Below are 21,218 nucleotides of genomic sequence, written 5' to 3' on the forward strand. Positions count from 1 at the left end.
TGGGCCCCAGGGGGCCCCTGGCTCGGGTGCACCCCCCAGACCCGGGGGGGGGCAGTGTGCTGTCCGGCAGGCGCAGAAGTGGAGTGGAAGTGCTTGTGGTCCACTTCTGGGTCTGCTGCCAAGTGTGCTGGGTCCCCCGCACTTCTGTGAGACACTCCATCCGCCCCAGCATCACAGCAGTCACGAGCCCCTGCTACCTAGAGGTATGTAGAAAACACATTTAAAGCTGTGTCTGTGTCCAAATCTCTGAATCTCTCCAAAGTGATTCAGAAAGTTCCAATTTGATTCAGAGAAATTAAAGGGTCCTCTGATTCGATTCGGATTCGGTGATTCGGCCACTGAATCAAGCTGAATCTCTGCCGAATTGAATCAGGAACCAAAGCTTTGCACAGCCCTACTGGGTTTACTTTAGAGTTATTTTCACTAGAGTAAAACCACCCTGCAACATTTGCATGCATAGATGCACCCAGTGGATGCATCTATACAAGTCGCTTTGTCACTGTAGCTAGTCACTATGGCTACATAGTGTCAGCAGGCATGAACTGTGATGCCAACGTGACTGCCCAGTAGCAATGAGCTACTGCACAATAGGGTTGGAAATGACCTGTGTGGCGCCAGTTCTGTGTAGTACCGGTGGTGACCGAGCAGTCAGGTGCACGTGTAGACGTGCCCAGTAAATGCTAATGCTGTCCACAGATTGCTAAAGTTTTCATTAACGGATTAAATTGACATCCTGCTCCTAACACAGAATCTGATTCAAACTTATCCCTTCTTTGGCTTTACCTTTATTGTTAACATAATCAAATAATCAAAGTACCACTCCCTGCTTACAATTTTTCTTGATCTTGACTATTCCCAGGTATTTTTTTCTTGCAAGACTCATCTGACTTTGCTCTTATTGTTGTACATCACAGAAGTTCAAACCCCTCTTATCCTCCTGGGGTAGAGCTAAGAGAACCCATCTGGTCTTATAGCCACATGAGTCACAAGAGCAGCTCTGCAGTTCTCCGAAAGTTCTTGGAGTCTGACTCTTCTATAATTTTAAAACCCAAAACAATGGGACTGCTACTTGTTCTAAGTCAGTGAGCCAAAATTGTGCAATCATAATTGCTTTATTAATCTGGTAGTGTAAGTGTGGTTTAGCTGTGCTGGTCCAGAAATTATGCAAGAGGCAAGGATTTCTTAGTCTGCTTTGTTTTCTTGGACCAACTGCATGGTTGGGATAGAGCTGGACAAGCTTTCAAATGCAAGACATTCTGTATCAGGTCTCACTGGTACCAGCCAAGCACAGCAAAGTAAAAATGAAGAATGTCTTGCATTTGAAAGCTTGTCTAACTATCCCAATTATGCAGCTGATCCAAGAAAAAAAATCACCCTCAATATGGGTGAGATGATATAGTTGAGGACAGTCCTGCTTTGAGCAGGAGGTTAAACTAGATGACCTCCTGAGTTCCCTTCCTACCCTAGTTGTCTATTACTCTTATCTGGTACACTCTCTTTCCAAGTGATCCACTGCTAAGATCTTACACTTAATTTTGAAAACTCTGCCATCTAGTGAACCAAGAGTATCTTTACCTTTCTTTAAACTTGCAGAGTCCATGTACTCCATAGACGCACATTTACATAGGCTTATTTTTTCCATTTTATGCTATGTATGAATCCAGTCACAGCAGTCTTTTGCTGCTGCTGTTAATAATCAACCTAATTTTATCACTTAGCCTCTCTGAGGTGCTCTGGCAATTCAACAGGACATTGCCAACAATTTTAATGCCTTATCACAGCCTCTAAGGCATGGATTTCAAGCATCTGGCCTGTGAAATTGTTCCATCTGGTCCACCAGGCTACTGGTCAGCCAAGGAATTTATGGGCATGGCTGGTGGGGGTATGGCCAGCTATGGAAATTGGGGGCCTATGGCTCTGATTAATATGGCCTTTGGGCAAGTGAGAATTATGTAACAGCCCCTGCTTGCCCTTTGGCCACTTGGCCCACCACAGCTTGTGCTGTCTCCACCATGGAAAATGACTGTCTGACCCAGAGCCACTTGCCTTACTTGCCACTGCTGCAGTGGCTGCCCTTGCTACTATCCCCATAGTCTGAGTCTGATCTGGCTTGTGAAGAGCCCCATGGTCCGGATCTAGCCTGGGTCACAAAGTGAGTTTGACATCCCTGCTCTAAGGGACTTAGGGTAGCTGTCTGCTTCACCATTGCTGGATTCAATTGCTTTATAATGGTGGATATTACAGCCAAAAAATAAGTTATTTCTGAGCTATTTCACATGCTTGATTTCCTCCATGAAATAAATGTTTGCCATATCTGGAAGTACCTAGCTGGTATTTACTAAAGCCAAATACAAATTAAAAAAATATTTTGAAATAAGCACTGATTTGAGTTGAATCAGTCCATATAAACTTGCTATTATGCCATCAGCTAGCCTAAGCTAAGTGAATTGATATGTTTGTACCAGACAAGCCAGTAGGGTGGATGACATGAACCGTTCTACCGTTCATTGGAACTGGGGCACATAACACTGTGTGTGGAAATGTTCTTTGACTTAAGTGAAAATTACACCATACATTCTCCAGGTGCTTACAGTACCTTTCCATTAAGTCGCATTTTCATGTTCTGAAAACTATCAACAGGTGCTTTTGGAGCCTCCAAAGGTTCATTTGCTTTTTGTTTTCTCCATGTTTTTGGGTCAAGGTACCAGGCTCCATACCTAATCTTCTTCCATTTTGTTTGGGAAGGATCCTGTTAAAAATAATCAGTGATATTTCCTAATTATTTTTATATTTGCCTCTTTTCTCCCACATTAGCTATGTAAACAACTTCCCTCTACCAGGTGGAATGTCAGACCTGATCTATGTGTGAGTCAAGCACATACTGGGTGCGTCTACATAAAACATTTTACTATGCAATAGTGTAGTTTACTGCACAGTAAGCATGCATGTCTACATGTGCGCATGCTTACTGTGCAGTAAATCTCACTAACAGCAAGTAAACTTGCTACCTGTAAATGCATAGCAAATTTACTTGCAGTTACTAACAGCGCAGTAGCGCTCATGTAGACACCTGACTGGGAGCAAATCTGGATAAGGATCTCAAGCAACTGCAGAGCTGGTACTGGGAGCTCCCTGCTGGTTGGGACTGCAGAGCCTGTTCCCCACCCAGCTCCATGATCGCAGAGCTGGGTGGGGACCAGGCTGGCGAGCTTGTTCCCTGCTTGGCTCCATGAGCATGGAGCTGGGTGGGGAATAGGCTCCCCAGCCTGTTCTTCACCCAGCTCTGCACTCACAGAGCTGAGCAGGGAACATGCTCCCCAGCCTCTGCCCTGCAATTGTGGAGCTGGGGCTGGGAACTGTCTTGGTCAGGGTCAGGTCCCAACCCTGTGCCGCAGTTGGGTAATTGAGGCATGGGACTTGGAAAGAGATGTAGCAGTGGGGTAGGTCCCAGTGTCTTGCCCTGATCTACTCGTGGGGCAGCTAGCAGTGAGGGCTGGGACCTGCCCTTCCCCTGCAGCTCTTTTCAAGTCCCCTGCCCCTGACTGGAGAGCTGGGGCCAGGAGCTCCCTGCTGCTGGGGCAGGGGGACACTGTCCCCACCCTGGCAGCCAACAGCTCCCCTAGGGGCAGGGTGCAATGGCCCTGCCTGGTGTTCCCTGCCAGCCCCTGGACTAGCACCCAAGGGAATCCTAGCGCTCCCCCTGGTGGTGGCAGGAGCCCATTGCAGGGCCCTAGAAAGCAGGAGCAGTTTTGCTGCCATTAGCAGCAAATCTTCTCCCACTTCCCTGAACGTGCAGACAGCTACCTGCAAGCATTTACTTGCAAGTAAACTTCTCCCAGATCTAATCCACTGAGTACATGAGTGAAGTATAGCTGATCGTGTCTCCTATGGGTACATACAGCAGATATAAGTCCTAGCATCACCAGAGGTGTGAATGTTTGATGATTAGTTACCCTAGGTAAGAAATGGATGCTATTACTTTTATATTTTTTAATACACATAGTACTAGGGAGGGTTCCATTTTGTATTGTAAGAGGCCACATTCCTCTTAAAGACTCCCTCTTTTCAACCCACTAAGCCATTGCTTAGTTCTTAAATTGGTTAACTTTATGGAGGAGCAATGATGTCTCTGTCTCTAGTAGCAATAGTTTGGGAGTCACTGGTGTAATGAGAGTCTCTCCATCAAAGTCTTAAATTAAGAAATACTATTTTTGGACAGGAAATAACCTCTTATCAGCTGTGGTTGTGATTTGCTTTCTGTTATCTTGCCTAACTTGGGCCTCTTGCCTAAAGTCCCCAAGTATCACTTCCTCTTGGGGTTTGACGTATATGAGCTCGAGGCAGTGGAAAACATTTTGTGCATAGCAAGTGATTAAAATTTGACAGTGTAGTGAGGTGAGGAACCAACCAGGCGGGTGAAAGTTGTAAGTTAAAAGTGCAATGTTCTGTACTCAAACATGCACCTTCTTCCATTTCCTCAGTTTGTAAATAGACCCTTTTGCTCTTGCATACCACTAAGGCAGGTTCAATTAATCTAGGAGATACCACTTATGGGAGTCTAACACTATCATCTAATGCACCAGTTTTGAATACAAAAGCAAAACTTTTAAGAGTCAGCAGCAATTTGGTTAGCTTAAGGACTGAGTGGTTAGTCCTTCAAGGATTCTCCCATCTTCCACACAAAAGTAAAGGCCCCAAAAGGTACAGAAGACTTTAGTGATCTTGAGTAGTTCACTTTTTAGCATCCAACTTTTTAAAAAGTCTATTTTCAGAGGGTGGGAACTCAGCATTGCCTAAAACCAGACTGTTTTAATGTGTTAAGTTCAGTTAAAAGATTGCAGGGTAACTAGACTTTGGAAAACATAAGCCCTGACCAGTTTACCTTAGCATAGCAGGGATGGCACCCTGCATTAAGAGGACTCTTGGCAGAAGTCTGAGGAGGTGAAACCCCCAGACACTTTCTCAGCTCGGCAGGCACATTGTTTAGTTCAACAACGTGGATAGGCACAGAGATGGTAGGCTTGGTTTCATAGCCAGTATCAAACATGCTTAGGATGGTGGCTTCATCCATGTTGTATTTCTCTCCTCCCTGGAATAACAACCCAAGGACACAAGGTAAGAGTTAGAGATAAGGGGCTTTTCTTGCTGCTGCTTTGATTTAGAAGGCTTATGCCCAATCCCCATAGACTGCAGTTCCTGGAAGACAGAGTCCAAATGCACCTTTAGCTTTCTCTCTTAGGCCACAATGCCTGTCCAATCTTTACACATTTAAATGTGTTGTTCATCATCATTTGTAGGCCCATTTCAAGCTGGTTTGAAAACAATATATAACCTGATGCACTAAGGCCAATCAAATAAAATTAACTCTGCCCCAAGTGCACTTGGTGATATTCCAGAACAAAGAGGGGTGATGTTTCCTTTGCATTCCTTCCCATCAGTTGAGTTCTGTTATGCACAACTGACACCAGATCTAAACAGTGGATTTCTGGAATGGGAGCCTGCAGGCTTTGCAGATTCTTCTACTTACCAAAGAAGTTACCCAGTCACAAAACTCCTTAGTTATTCGCTTTATGTTCTCATCCAGGGGAGGAATATAGTTCAGTCTGGCCACCCTCTCTCTTGCTGCCACCTCTTTCTTTGAAAGCCATGTGTATGAATTCTTGCCTCTGAACTCTTTTCTTTTGAAGATACTGATTTTATAAAAAGTGTGAAATGCCTTTGATTAGCACACTTAAGGACCACTAATAACCAGCACAACAAAGTTGGATCACAGATGGTCCAGCTTATTTCTAAATGGATTGTACTTTCAGCACTAAATAGAGGGACTGGGTGTCAGAAATAAGCTGTATTTGCCCAACAGAGGAATATGGGAAAAGTATTTTGCATAATGGGCTAAGTCCCTTCCTCACTTTCCCACTCATGCCACTAATGTCATTAGAGCTATCTGCAGCACCATCAGTAGAGAGTGTAGCATTGTATGGCCTATCTGTTTCTACTTAATTCCTCATATGTGAACATGCACTTCAAAAGTCATATGCAGGCCATACTTGGGTAACTGGGGAGCAACAGCTCTCACAGACATTCCTTTATCCAGTTCTTTAGTTCTTCTGCATGGCTGAGAAATGCATGCAAACACTGGATTAGGTAGGACTTTCAGAAAATGAAGAAGTACGGGGTATGAAAGATATCCAGCTATAGGAACACATCCCTTCTCTTTTAACACACCTCGTTTCACTGAAGTGACCCCAGACACAGTAAGAGAAACCCTTGGGGCTGCTCACTCTGTCCTGCCCAGTACTCACAGTACGGATGACCTGGGCACTGGGGTGGTTTCTTTTCTTTGCCCATCCTCCAGCAGGTACTGTTCTTTCTGAGGACCATGGTTCTCCTGTTCATGATCCTTGCATCCAGCTTCACAACTCAAACACATTTCAGGGTCCAGGACATCCATCACTTCTTTAAAAAGCTAGGGGTCAAACAAGAGAGCACATGTTCAAACACACTTCACCAGGGCTGTTCCAATGGAGGCTGGATTGGATAGGATGCCATGTAACAAACAATTATATCAAACACTATAAGAAAGGCCAGACTGTATCAGCTCCATTGCCCATCTAGTCCAGCTCCATCCTCTGCTCTTCCATTACTGTTCTTAACCTTTTTAGACTCAAGACACCTTTCTGAAAATATGAGATCTTAAGTTTCACTTGTTTTTTGACTACAGAAAAATAATAGAGCAACTTTTCTGTTGCAAAGAACTCAAAAAGGCCACAATAGACCAGAGGCGGGCAAGATTCTTTGGGTAGATATGATATCTTTTATTCGACCAACTGAATAGTTGGAAAAAATGTTCTTTGCAAGCTTTGAGGCACTAATCCCTTTTGAGGATTAGAATTGGCATATCAGAGAGAGAGTGATTGTCTTGGGAAAAGTGTGCACCCACAGGTAATTGGATATTTTGTCAATGCGCGTCCATTCTGGTATGCAGTTGTTGTTTGGTTTCTCCTACATATTTTCCCTGGTCACAGGCCAGAATATTTTTAACATTATGGATTCCTATTTGAAATCTCTGGATTTACCTTGTGACTGGCGTGCATGCCTAACAGTGTTAACATTACGTGGCACCCCATGATATATTTGAAAGGATCAGGAGGAGGCATCATGGTTGAGAATCACTGGTCTATCCATTGTATCTAATGCAAAAAGCAGAAACACCACTGGAAGGAGAGGGGAGGGGGCAGGAGTAAGAACCAGAGCTCTGGGCTCTGTCCCTTCCATGGTAGTGCCAGTCTCCCTGAGCCAAACAGCAAGGCTCCCTCTAGTTTGTTCTCCTTTTGGCCCCACATATTTTTTCCTGTTTCAACAGAAGGAATGGGCCTTGCCTCGTCTATGGTCTTGTGATTAAGATACTTTATTGGGAAAGACATCATGCCCCCTCTGGCTGGAGGGCTTAAAACAGGGGTGGCAGTTACTCAGACTGGAGGGCCACTTGGGTAGTTTTGGTGAGCTGCTGTGGGATGGGTCAGCACCCCCACACCCCAACGTATTGGGTCAGCACCCCCACTGCCCAAACGTATTGGATCAGCACCCCCTCCATCCCCCACCTGCCTGTAGCAGCTCACCAAAACTCCTTAAGTGGCTCTGCCCTGCACTCAGCTAGGCAGAAAGGAGAGGGCCATGAGTGGGCAGGGAGCGGCATCCAGGAGCAGGATGGGTGGGCCTGGGGCCAGGGCTGGGATTGGGATCACGGGCCCAGGGCAAAGCCATGATGCACTCCCTGCACGCCCCTGCCTGTGGAGCTGGCGTGCGTCGCAGGGATGTGTGAGCAGTGGATCCTGATCTGCCCTGGGCCCCGGGACTCCAGTCGTAGCTGCAGCCCATCCTGAACCCAGACACCACTCTTTGCCCACCTGTGGCCCCATCCCATCCACCCCACCATATGCCCTGCTCACATGGGTCCCAGGCCAGTCTCCATGGAGACTCCATCCGCCTGCACCATCTGGCACCCTCAGCAGTGGATGCAGGGTAGAAGTGGTGGAGTGCCCAGGCAGCAGGGCCAGGTACACCAGTGATGGCAGACACTGGCAGCAGTAGCCAGATGTGCTACTAAGAAGCAAGTCCAGCTGCCCCAGCCCCAGTGTGCGCCCAGGTGTGGTGGGGTCGGCCACGGCCCAGGCTGCCACCCATGGCTGGCTGGCACAGATCACCAGTCATGACCATGACCCCATGTGCTTGTCTTCTAAAGCAACACTTTTTTCCCCCCTGTTTCATATGCTTTGGGTTGACAAATCGGTGATAGAGGGTGGGTTGCTGAAACGAATGTGATAAATTTCAGTTTTAACTGGGTATCTCACAACTGTGGCTCAAAACAGTTTAAATCTCAAGCTCTGTTTAAGATCATTTATCTTGCCACATTCTGTAGGTTTTCTATTTGTAAACTGCACCAGCTCTTTTTTTTAAGTGACAGGAGGAGCTGCATTTTAGATCACTTACGTTTTAACAACTTGCTGGAAGGATACATGCTTCAAGGAAGGGTACTGAGAAATGTGGGATTTTTACCTCTGGAGGGACACTTTCTTCCAGATGAGGGTAGAGCACCAGAGGGTGCTGGCTCACACAGTACTCTATCTGTGAGATGTAATCCCTTTTGGCTTTTTGCAAGGGACTGAGCTTGCAAGGGCTGATCTGGGTTTTGGTGCATCTTTTTCTTCCTTTTGGCTGAGCCATGCAAGAAGCATTAGATGCACTATTGTGTTGCAGAATTGGTACAGGCCCCTTTGTGCCATGAATGATGTTGTTGTCAGATGGAGGAGGGAAGCCATCTCTAAAATCATCCAATCCATTTTTCAAGAATGTCCAGCGCCGGCTGTTCAGAGAATCAGAGAATTTCAATTTCTTTTCTTGAATGCATTTCAAAGGCATTTTTTTCCCTGGCACCTGAAAGCAAGCATTGGTCATTAGTGCTTCAAATAAGGTAGGTTATCATGAAAAACATGAAGACAATGAGATGTCACCTGTATTCTTAACTATTTTGCTTCCAAATGGCTATCCAATTCAACCAGGCTTGTGCAAGCTGCCCAAAGGGAGCACCTACTTCACAGAAAGCTTCTTGAGCAAGTCTGCAGATTACACAAAACTGGAAAGCATTTCAAACATGTTGGAGGATGGGAGCTCAAGTCAAAAGGATCTCAACAGATTGGAAAGCTGGGTTAGAGCTAACAGGATGAAGTTCAGTATGGACAATGGAAAGTGCTACACCTCAGGAGGAATAATCAAAAAACAAAAATATAAAATGGGTGACACCTAGCTGGATGGAAAAGGACTTTGGAGGCTTGACAGTCCACAGACTTAATATAAGTGCATTGTGACGCAGCTGCAAAAAAGGTGAATACAGTTTTGGGATGCATCAATAGAAGCATTAGGTGCAAGACATGGGAGGTGATGGTGCCTTTCTATTTGGCACTGATTAGGCCTCATCTGGACTACTGTGTGCAGTTCTGGGCACCACATTTTAAAAAGGACATAGAAAAGTTAGAGAGGGTCAAGAGGTGAGCAACAAATATGATCAAGGGCTTGGAAAACAAGTCATATGAGGAGAGGCTGAAGGTGTGCCAGAAAACGTGCTTAAGACAGGACATCAGTGGTCTTCAAATACTTGAAGGGTTGCCATAAAGAAGAGGGCTGAGCCCAGTGAATTCCAGAAGAGGCCAGGAGAGGATCCCAGCTGTACATCCTGTGAGGTGTGGAAAGTGGAGAGTGGGGCTGTGTTAACTTGCACAGGGAGAGATGAGTATCCTTAGATGCATAGTGTGAGTGTTTAAATTCAACCTGCACAAATAGACTCTACTGGGGGTGGCAAGCCAGATGCACTGTAAAATGTACCACTAATCAGACACCCTTCAAGAGAAAAGCCATTAAAGCATGTGGTGGGCAAGATAAGCAGTGGGTGGGAGTACGTAGTTTTTCTCATTGCTCTCCTATTAAGCAGAGTTAGCTAAAAATCAGAATTTCCTTCTTGAAACGCTGGCATTTCAAAATTAGTTTTTTTCTGCAACATAACTAAACCTCCCAAATTATTTTGTTTTGACATTATGTAGATGTTTTGACTTATTGTTTCCATTATTACATTGTAGCTTGCACTATATTATGCATGGTCAGAAAGACAATCAAAAAAGATATTTTGATAAAATCAATGTTCCCTGTGATTTCTGTCCATTCACCATGTTCTGACAGAGAACTGCTCCATCAGTAAACTTTTCAGTTGCTCTCCTAAGAAGTTTGTCTTCATTCCTCATGCTTACCTCCTTTAAGTTGATTATTCTTCCATCAAATTCTAACCATTCAGATTGAAATCTTTCGTCTTTGGTCTGTGTTGCAGGATAAATTGTCTTAAAACTTCAATAAAAAGGTTCAGTCATTTCAGAGAATAAGACAGGGAAATAGGTAGCTTTACTCTCTTTAATTTCAAGAATGTTCAGGTAAAATTTTCAAAAATTACTCAGGGAATGTCAACATTGCCGTCCCAGTGACTGCAGAAATCCTGTGTGCACTTGCACAGAGTAGTGAGCCTTATTAAGGCCTTTCCTGCTTTTCTGATTAACAGCTATTTCCCATTTGGTTTTGCAGTGCACTTCCATATGGCACAGTCAAGAACTTGTAAGCTCTAAGGGTACATAGAGATGTTCAGGGAGGTTAGATTGTATTAAAAAATGGCCACCCAATCTAACTTATTTCACCCAGATGCAGACCTTACACTAATATCCCTATCTAGGACAATCTAAGTGTAAACTGTACAGAAATTCAGGGCAGTTAAACCAGTCTAAAAATGGCCGACCCAATCTAAGTTAACCCTGCCTCCAAAGTACTCTGACTAAGATTGGGTCTGCCATTTGTAGACCGATTTAACTATCCTGAACTTCCTTACAGTTCCCAGTGCATCCCCAGGGCAGGAAAAACCCAGCTGCTGGCCCCAGCCCCAGGGCTGTGCTTTTCCTACCTGTTCCCTGGCACCATGCTATTTTTGGCCCTGGTTCTTCCTTCCCCCCCCCCCTGGCCTTGTTCTTCCCTCCCCCCCCCCCCCGATGGACAGCCCTTTCCCTTGAAGCCCATCAAATCCCCCATCCTGCAAGTTGTTCAAGATGCCAGTTTTACCGGCGTGTTCCAGTGCCAGAAGCCAAGGAAGTCAGGGGTGGATGGAGGGGTCAGTTAGCTGGGAGAGGGGCTGTTCATCTGGGGGTAAGGGGGAGTCAGGGGCTAAAAATAGCCCTTGGTCCTGAGGGAGAAAGCTCACCCCCGCCAAGTCCCCCATGGATCCCACTAGGCCCTGATCCTGTCATAACCTCATGGACCACCCCCGACCTGAATAGCAACCCCAATCCCCGCCATGGACACTGCCTGCTCCCCTGACCCTCCATGTGGATCGCATTAGCCCCTCCCACTCCCACCCAGAGCCTGCTTGTCTCCCTAAGCCCCCTCCACTAGTCCCCCCATCTTGACTTACCTTAGATCAGGTGGCCATTTTTATTTTGATCTAGCCCCACAACCTCCCCGAATGTCTGTACATACCCTAAGGGTTGTACTTGCTGTGTATGATAACAAGAGCAATTGGTGACTAAGAATCCCTTTGGCACTCACCCCCCCTTCCAATGTCCAAAGAATAAACACAGTCTAACCAACTTGCGTGAAATGACATCATTTAGTTACCGTAGTCTATGGAATTAATAGGGATGACTGGCAAAGAAGAAATTAATGCAATGTCATTTTTTCCTTGCAATAGCAGGAAGTGGACTCCAGACAGGTGAGCCATTAATGAAGTGTAAGGAACCAAGGCAAGAGTAAAAGAAAGAGCTCTACTCTGATATGTGGGCTGTCTTGCAACAGAATCCTCATTGCTCTGAAACTAGGAAGGCCAAAGGCAGTGTGATCAATCCTTCAAGCACTCTTGGCCGTACCCAAATTCATCGTTTTACTGTTTCCAAATGTGACACCACATTTTCCCTTTTGTTCAGGTTGCTGATTTACAGTTAATTTTTACTTATTAAAAAGGAAGGATGATCTTGTAATTAGAGCTGTGGCCTGTGCTCAGGAAATGTGGGCTTAATTCCTGGCTTTGCTACAGGTTTCCTGGATGCCCATGGGCATGTCACTTTGCCTCTGCTCTATAAAATGGGGCTTGTCTTGTCTCTTTGGAGTCTAGAAATAAGCTTCCTTCCAACCCCACAATTTGAGTGCCATGCTAGTTGCCTTAAAAGTAAAGAAGACAAAGTCCCACCTGCCCCGATAGGGAGCTCCTGGTCCCAGCTCCCCAGCTACTGGGGCAGAGGGATGTTGCCGCTTCTGGACTCCATCACCAGAGCCCACCTTGGCAGCAGACAGCTCCCAGTGGCAGGGAGCAATTTCCCAGCCCCTACCAGGTGTCTTCTGGCCCCATATTCCCTGCCAGCCCCTGGGGTAGCACCCATAGAGAACCTCACACTCTCCCTGGTTGCTGTGGGGGGCTGGTGCAGAGCTGGAGGGGTAGGAGCAGACTGCTGCCAGAAGCAGCAAATCTGCTCCCAAATGGGTGCACATTTAGATTTTTTCTGTCTTTTAACTGTAAATAATTCTGGAGTAAACCCAACCAGCAGCATTTGCACACGTAGACCTAATGGATTCTCTGAGGGGTAGTGTAGCGAGACTGAGGTCTGCCCAGTTAAAAGACAGAGAAATTCTACTCTCCCCTCTGTAACAAGTGATATCTCCGTTATATCTCTAACAGAGAGCACTGATGTTTGCCTTCCTTATAAGATTAAATCTGCTGAGTCCTCACTCAGTATTAACGGTTGAAATGCATTGTGTCATTAACATAAGAAGAGGGGAGCTGGATAGACTGAGTTTCTTGGCTTCCAGCTGTGTAAACTTTTCTTTAGAGGAGAGGGGTAGCAGGAGGTTTCATTTTGTGTGTCCTGTCATGTCTATATGGCAGCTTCAGCACAGGGCAGTATTTTAATTTGAAGGCATGCACAATGACAACTAAGATTTGGGAGCAAGCCTCAAACTCATTCTAGCAAGCCCATTCAAACAGAGATACCACATCCCAGCACTTTCCCCCTGAGGAATCTCAGTTTTCCATTCCAAACTGTGAAAGCATTAAGGGCAAATTTTTCAAAACTAACTTGGCCTCATTGAAAATCACACATGGCTCCATGTTGCTGGAGGGCATATCTGTGATTGCATAACCAGTTTGGCAGCAGCAGCACAGAGCTCAATGTGGGCTGCAGAGGTTCCCTGCAAATCTATGTTAGTGAGTTTGTTCTGGGCTCATTTCTGCAGGGGATGTTTGTGATTCCTTTTCTCCTGTTTTGCTATGATGCTCAGCATAACAGCCCTATTTTCCATCTTAGTTTCATTTCCTTTCTTGTCCCAGAGGGGCTCTTTTCTTCACTGCCTCATCTAGCAACTGGGGAAATTCTGTTTTACAATAAATGCAGTGCAGAATCATTACCCAGTGGTTTAAAAGTTACTGTGAACTCATTTAGATGGCAAAAATGAAAAACCACAAGGGTTTGCTTGACCAAAGGGGAGATGGAGAAACTGTGGACTGATGCCTACGGGCAGAAGGGTTGAGCAGGACAACCTGGTCCTAAAGTAGGGACAGGGCACAGGCCTCACATATGACTGCTGCTTTCATAGCAACACTGTAGGCCAGGAGGGGAATATGCTGGTAGGACCTCTTTAGCATGAGGATCACACTGAGACTTACGTCTCCTCAGACACCCCAGGTCTCTGTGTACCCACCCCATCCTATTTCTATTCTGTGCTTTGATCAGGGAACAGGAACAGAAGGGGTTTGGAGGCAACAATTGACTTGGTTACTGTTAACTAAACAACATATGTAAGTTCACTTGTCCCAGCCTGTTGGGTGGACTTGCACCTGTGCTTGACCAGTCCAAGTTGGGACACTGCACGTTGGGAATGCTGGTACTAGGCTTAAATATAACAATACATTTGAGCTAATATTTAGAAGTTGGCATAAATTCTATAAATCTTGAGATTAATGATGGCAAATTCCCCTTCCAATGTACTTGGGTATTCACTGCATCTTGGCTGCAGGGTTGGACAGGCTTCCAAAATTGTATGGATATCCCTGATCAATGTGTATGAGGATTTTGAGACCCCTTGTCAGCAACATTTCAGTAGTCCGATCTCCTCTCCCTCTACGGTCGGGGTGGTGGGGGGTGGAGGCTGGAGCCAGCCTGCACCAGCCCAGGCCAGCAGGTGGGGGCTCTCTAGCTACTGAACCCGCTCCCCCCAGACCTGTCCCCGAGATTTGGGGCTGTCAGCAAGGGAGCTTCCACCTGCTGAATGTCCAGAGATGGGGAAGGGCAGAGAAGGGGGACCCCTTGCCTCCCAGCTCCAGCCCAACTACCCCAGCTAAGGTATTCAAAGGAGCTGGGTTGGGCCCCTGAGGCAAGGGGTCCATTCCCCCTCTCTTGCCTCTCAGCTCTGGGCATTCAGCAGCCAGGAGCAGCCAGCATGGAGCTGCAGGCCCCTAAATGAACAAAGCTGAGGGGAGAAGGGGGAGGAATGGAGCACCTTTTGCCTTGAGTACCTGACCCAGCTCCCCACAATACCCCAGCTGGAGTGGGGCTGCAAGGTGAGGGTCTCCACCTCCACCCCAGCTCTGGCTATTCAGTAACCAGCAGCTCCCTCTCCTTTTCTCTGACAGTCTGGGAGGTGGGGCTGGAGACCAGCTCAGCCCTGCCCCCCATGCAATAAATTAACCCTGGAGGGAACACAAGTTCCCTAAGACACACTGCTTTTAAGCACCTTAATGTAACACCTGATTTAACCAGGGTTATTTTTTTTTACAAGATCAGCCATTTTTAAAGCACTCTGCAGCTGTGCATACATAGGCAATGCATACGGGATGCACGGGGGTGCGCATGCACCCCCTGAGAGCATTGGTGCCCCCTCTAAGAGCGACCACTCTCTGCTTAGGCAATGGGCAGGGGGGGCAGGCAGAGTGCTGATGCCACACCCCCGAAAAGTGCTGCCAACATTTCCAGGCTCGGTGTCCAGCCACAGGGGGACCCCTGGTAGGCAATCGGCACTGCCCCACCCCGCCACCAACACCACTATGGCCACCTGCAGATAGTCCCCGCTTGGCCCATTCTTGCCACCGAAGTCAGCGTGGCCGCCTGTGGGTGGTCCCCACTTGACGCCACCACAGCCTCACTGCTGACACTGCCACCGCTACCTGCGGGCAGTCACCGTGCCCCTCCAGCCTTGGGAAGCATGCATTGCCTATGTGTGCACGTGTGTTAAGTCATAGCTGTAGAGGGCTGTTAGGGGTCAGATCACTCAAAAACTGTCACTTCTGTCTGTGCCCTTAATGTGTGGCATAAATAGAGCAAGGTTTCCTGGCATTCCTTTTTCTGGAAGAGAACTCGGTGGAAAATGGCTGCAGTGCTTCCAGGTTTTTCTTGTTAAGCCTACCAAGGGTGAAATCCTTTAGAGTAGTGGAGCAGGCCTAAGGGCCTACTACCAGTTCCAAGAGGAGAAAGAAAATTAAAACTATGAGAAGTCATTCATCAGTTCAATACTTTAACTACCCAAGAACATCTCTTAGAAAAGGCAAGCTTTCTTTGCAAAAGATGCTGGCTAAGACAAGTGCCCAGCAAAGGCCTTAGGGGATTTGCTTTGTGAAAGGGTTAGATGGAAAATATACTTTTCTGAGACCCAAGTAAAATAGGAAAGTAAAGACCACCTGCAAGATGTGTGCTAAGAGGCTGGTTGCTCCTTTCTTCTTGTGAGTGGCCCTTATCTGTAGCCAATTGACTTTTACTTTGAAGAAATGTAGTAGTGGAAAAGTTTTCTTGTGAGTCAAGTCTCTTTTTTCCCTTGGGTCCCCAAGAGGAAGTGGGGAGGGAGGCAATGCTGAAATGCCTGCTGGAGCCTGAAACCAGGTGGCACAGGGGATCAGGGTTTGAATCAGTGTAGCTGTGTGGGTTATGGACTGGGAATCCAGGGCAGGAACCCATAACACGCGCCCACAGCCACCCAGGCAGGAGCAGAGATTGGTGCTCCCCAGCAGCTCAGTGGAGTTACAACAACTCAGTGAAGGGCCCTTCACAACGCAGTGGGAGATGATACCCCCCAGCGGATAGTGATGGTAAGGGAGAGGACGCAATCACATTCCCAGGAACTAACCTCTTTTGGGTCGAGACTCCCCCACTCTCAGACTGCTGAGCCTGGGGTCAAAGACTTCCCAATAGGGTAGGGGTACTACAGGGTATACTTTGACAGCATTTTTAACTGTATTTTGTGTTTTGGTGTTTGCTTCTGTAATAAATCAAGAGCTTGTGTCCATACTGCTTGCGAGAGAAAGGTTGCTTGTTTTGTTGAACACCCTTGTGATTCATTTAGTGTTTCCCAGGTGGTCTGGGTGGGGGCTCAAGCCAAGGTAAAATATATTTAATGTCCCAAAATTGATCTGGCCCTTGCTGCTGCTGGCAGGTGCTCAGCAGAAGGGTTACATTAGGAATACTGGGGTATGGCACAGTATGGTAACAGCACAAGCCAGGGATACTCTAAGCTAGCTCTGCATCACTTTCCTCTGAAACCAGAAGCAATATGCCATGCCGGGTTGTGGGCAGCCATGTCTGAGGCCACACAGGGATCAAGGTGTTGACTGGAGGAATGAGCAGATTCCAGGGACGGGCTAGGTCAAAGCCAGGCAGTCAATCTGAACAGGGTCTAGGAAAAGCCAGGGGAATTAGTCAGAAAGCAAAGACAGAGAGCAAGCTGGGTCAAGAAGCCAGGAGATGAAGCACAGAGTAGTCAGAACACAAGCCAACAGGAGCAACAAGGCCATCTGGGATCAAGTTGAGCCTTGTTGCTCAGACACTTCCTGTACTGGATTAGGGATTTATATGGGGGATCTGGAGGGTCAGCTGATCCCAGATGGCCACTCCCATGCCAGTGAATGGGAGGGGGGCTAGGCTCTTTAAGAGAACGGAGGACAGCCTTGACCAGCAAGGGTGACCAGATGTAGGGTGGCAGGCCAGAGTGAACAGCACCGGTGGTCAGGCTGTGGCTCCAGCCTGGCACAGTATAGCTGTTTGTTTTAGCATGATGCTCTGTCATGGCTAATAGGCACTGCCTCTCAGAAGAGATAATTAGCTCAGTTATAGTGCCATGTAAGTATGGCTTACCATTTTTGGGTTTAGACTTTTGTGCACAGAGCTAGCTTGCAGTATCTCTGCATAATGCTGCCTTGCACAACACAGACAAACCTTTAGATACCTAAATCCCTTCAGTGGTTAAGTACCCTTACAACTTTGGGTCATTGTATCATTTAGGTCATTGTATCATTTGGTCGTTGTGTTGCTGTGGAAATCAAATCCCAAATCAACAGTTCCCATTTTACAGATGAGCATTGATAACAATTTCCCATCACACAAGAGATCTGTGAGGGCAGAAATATTGACAGCTATGAGGTCCTCAGACACTACTAAAAAGAGCCATAAATACTGGGGTCATTGACCATCAACTAGCTATAAATATTGCACCATATCTCTTAACTGCAGAACATTTGGAAAATAAGAGTCACATAGCAGATTTTCAGTGCCTTAAAATTAACATGTTCACTAGTTCTTAATTGCCATCTCTTTTCTCTTGACGTGCTCCCTTGCTCACCTAATTCCTTTCTCATCTTCTTTTCATAGATCAAAATGTATGTCCACTAGTGGGTCGAATTTTCATACCTCACTAATGAAAACATTGTAATTCTTTGACTTCTGTGAGACTCTGTATAGGATAAGATATGCCATGTAATTTGCTGTTACTTTCATCATCTTTACAGTAACATCTTGGTTTGCCAAAGCATAAAGAAATCTAACACAATCTCCTTTAAAAAATAAATTATGCTACTTGGAGTAGCAGACACCTCTGAATTATAGTAATAAAGTGCAATAGATTGTCTAAAATAATATTATGTTATGAATAACCTGACCATTAGTTGAAATTGCAACAAGAAAAGTATGGTACATACCTTGGGATGTACAAGTTTTCATGTAAAACTTTCACGTACAGACAGGAAACTTTCATGTCAGTTGTCAGTGATATGTTCACAAGAGTTTCAGCTGCTCCCCTTAAATGAGCTTACAAATATAGGGGTGCTTTACTTTGTAATATAACCGTAGGGAAGGAACGCACAAGTTCTAAGCTCCCACTGGCATTATGCATGCCAGATATGTTTGGGACTGGTTGCTGTGGAAACCAAATCCCAGACTTATTAACTCACAACAACAAAAGTCATCTTTTCAGTTCTTCTGTTCTTAATATCTGTATGTTGAAAGCAGCAATTTAAGAATAAAAGGCAAAATTTGATTTCAGCAGAACAGTGAAGTTCCCTTGCATACAGTGTTCATGTTGAAAACTGAATTAAAAAATAGTAATCCTTAACATTCATAAAGTGAAATACTGTACTTCATTGAAGTGATTTAATGTCTTGCTTCACATGGCTGTGCTAAATTGTTTTTAACTCTTTGTAGTACAAGGGTTAACATTTCTCTTACTAAGATTGCCAGCAATACAAGAACTACTTCGAGTATCAATAGGTTGTGACAAAATGTTTCCTCTTTTTTCCAGTTTCCCTTTTAACACACTTTTAATGCAGTACTGAAACTGGACTCAATAGCAAAACAAAATATACAAGAGATGTATCCTCAGAGATGTATTCACATTGTTGAGGAAGTTATCAGGGAAATATAAAATTAAATTGGTACTATCACCAACTCCATTTGCTCTAACAGCTCCTTTGCAACAGAAAGTCAAGGAAGAATTTAAAGAGGATGGAAGCAATGGGAGTGCTGAAAATCAGCTTTCTGCAAACTCTAGGAATAACTCAGAGGTAAACTGAGGCCCACTGTCTGACATAAGGACCTCAAGAACACTGTGCCTGGCAAATACAGAATTCAGTTTTTGGATCATTTGTGCCAGAGAGGTCTGTGTAAGCAAAACCAAATCAATATAATTAGAAAAATAATCCAATAGTAAAACACACGTTTGTCTTTTTTGAAAAATAAATCCATTGCTACCTGCTGCCAAGGTTCATCTGATTCTTTGTAGAAAGTAACGGAGACTTATTTGTTGTTGTATTTCTCGCAACCTTGAACTAAAATTTGAATTTGCTTATTTAGCCCAGGCTGCCACATAGATTGTTGTGCTCTTGCTCTGCTTTTGTTTATGCCCTGGTGCCCCTCCTGGATTTTCAAAAGCCTTTCTTCCTGAAGTGCCTGTGGAAGCCATTTTGGTCCTGCCACTGTGGTTGTAAGTCTTTTGGAAGTTGTGTCCTGTTGGACATGTCATTAACAAAAATGGAATTCATCCAGACCCAGAAAAAAAGGCATTGCATGTCTTACCTGAACCCCAGAACCTCAGGATTCCAGGTAGAAGACTATCCAAGACTTTGGGTGCCATGAATGCCACCAGGGGTTTGTGGCAGACTGGTCACCCTCACCCTCACCTCCATCCCTGGAAATATCATGGAGCAAGACCTCAAGGAATCCATTTCTAATCACTTGGAGGAAAACCCTCACCTCCATCCCTGGAAATATCATGGAGCAAGACCTCAAGGAATCCATTTCTAATCACTTGGAGGAAAAAGAAGGTATTTATAAACAGTCAGCATAGATTCATGTAGGGTAAGTCATTTATGCCTCAACAACCTGATTGTCTTCTATGATGAGATGACAATAACCTGATTATGTTCTATGATGGTTCTGTGGGTGTGGGAAGAACAGCAGACATGATATACCTTGACTTTAGCAATACTTTTGATATAGTCTCCCACAACGTTCTCACAAACAAGCTAAGGATATATGGATTGGATGAATGGACTGGAAGATGGATAGAAAACTGGTTGGATCATTAGGCTCAAAGGATAGTAATCAATGGCTGTATGTCTAGTTGGCAGCCAGTATCAAGTGGAGTGCCCCAGAGGTTAGTCCTGGGTCCAATTTTGTTCAATATCTTCATCAATGACCTGGAAGATGGGATGAAGTGCATTTTTAGTAAGTTTGCAGATGACACCAAGCTGGGGAGAGTAGTAGATACATTGGAGGGTAGAGCTAGGATTCAGAGAGACCTAGATAAATTGGAGAACTGGACTAAAAGAATTCTCCTGAGGTTCAATAAGGAGAAATTCAATAAGGAGAGCCAGGGAGCCAGCGAACAGGGGCCGCAAACAGGATAAGCAGTTTGCTGGAAGTTTCCTCCTGCCATATGTGCATCCAGAGGCTTCAGGAACACATACATGTTGATTGTGTTGAGCAGTCTGTATAGGCAAGGATGTGGTCCAAGCTAAAGAGGCTAGAAGTTCCCTTGCATTTTAGAAGAGGAGGTTCTTGACTGCATGGGGCAGATAAAGGTGCTGCTACTTCAGGTTCTAGCTGCTGTTCTAGGAAAATGATGTAGATATGTGTTCAATAGTTTCTCTTGCTTTAATGCTATCAACCTCAGTTGTTCTCTATGGATTCTCTCAGGTTGTCCAAAATGGCTGTTCCTTGTGCTTATTGTTAGAAAATCCTTACAACCATGGACAAAGGACCTGGTCCAAACTTTAGAGGGCCTAACTGAGAGAGCATTTGTTAAGTGAGAGCTATTAGTTAGTTTGTTTTTCATTAATGAAGGGAAATTAGGGCAAAGCATGGCTTAACAATTTATTCTGCAAGTGGCAGGGTTTGTGCTTACCCTAACAAGTTCTGGGAATGACTCATTTGTGAATCATATACCAAGAAAGGCCTGTCTCCCACTCATGAGTTTCACTTATCAGGGTCACGGTGCCAGTGCTTCTTTTCATCATTGTTATTGTGGGACATCCTGGCTGCGAAGACAAGGCAGATATGGAAGTGCTTTTGGAAATCCCTGTCAGGCTTTGTACTTTTGGTTTTAGTGACAGATCTGTAAGGAAGTTTGGACTTCCCTGCAGAGATAGAGGGACTGTTGAAAAAATCATGTATTTGTTTCTTTCTTTATTTGATTTACATGCTGCTGCCTCCCCCCTCCTTCCCCCCACCCCCAAAAGGCTTAGGGTGCTTACAATAAAAAATAGACACATTGAAGACTGATATAGATATTAAAATAAAATAATATGTATAGAACAAAGTCCCCAAGCAAAGCCCCTAAACTTAGCCCTGCCTTCTGAAGTCTTGCCCAAATAAAACAGGTCTCAGAAC

At 45.4% G+C, this 21,218-nt stretch overlaps 1 protein-coding gene across 1 annotated transcript in view; it reads right to left on the bottom strand.

Moving 5' to 3' along the window:
- LOC102386621 (protein FAM47E-like) overlaps window positions 1–18,216 on the bottom strand; it is a 29,833-nt gene extending 11,617 nt beyond the window's left edge. Inside the window, exons 1-6 of the mRNA XM_014524866.2 lie at window positions 18,032–18,216; window positions 8,557–8,934; window positions 6,303–6,466; window positions 5,528–5,690; window positions 4,883–5,089; window positions 2,597–2,749 (exon numbers count right to left, since the gene is read on the bottom strand). Of these exons, the coding sequence (XP_014380352.2) occupies window positions 2,597–2,749; window positions 4,883–5,089; window positions 5,528–5,690; window positions 6,303–6,466; window positions 8,557–8,919 (1,050 nt within the window). The 5' untranslated portion in view covers window positions 8,920–8,934; window positions 18,032–18,216. The remainder of the gene's footprint in view (window positions 1–2,596; window positions 2,750–4,882; window positions 5,090–5,527; window positions 5,691–6,302; window positions 6,467–8,556; window positions 8,935–18,031) is intronic.
- Window positions 18,217–21,218: the final 3,002 nt, after the last annotated feature.

This window comes from Alligator sinensis, unplaced genomic scaffold (genome assembly GCF_000455745.1).
Source record: "Alligator sinensis unplaced genomic scaffold, ASM45574v1 scaffold1546_1, whole genome shotgun sequence".
Taxonomy (NCBI): domain Eukaryota; kingdom Metazoa; phylum Chordata; order Crocodylia; family Alligatoridae; genus Alligator; species Alligator sinensis.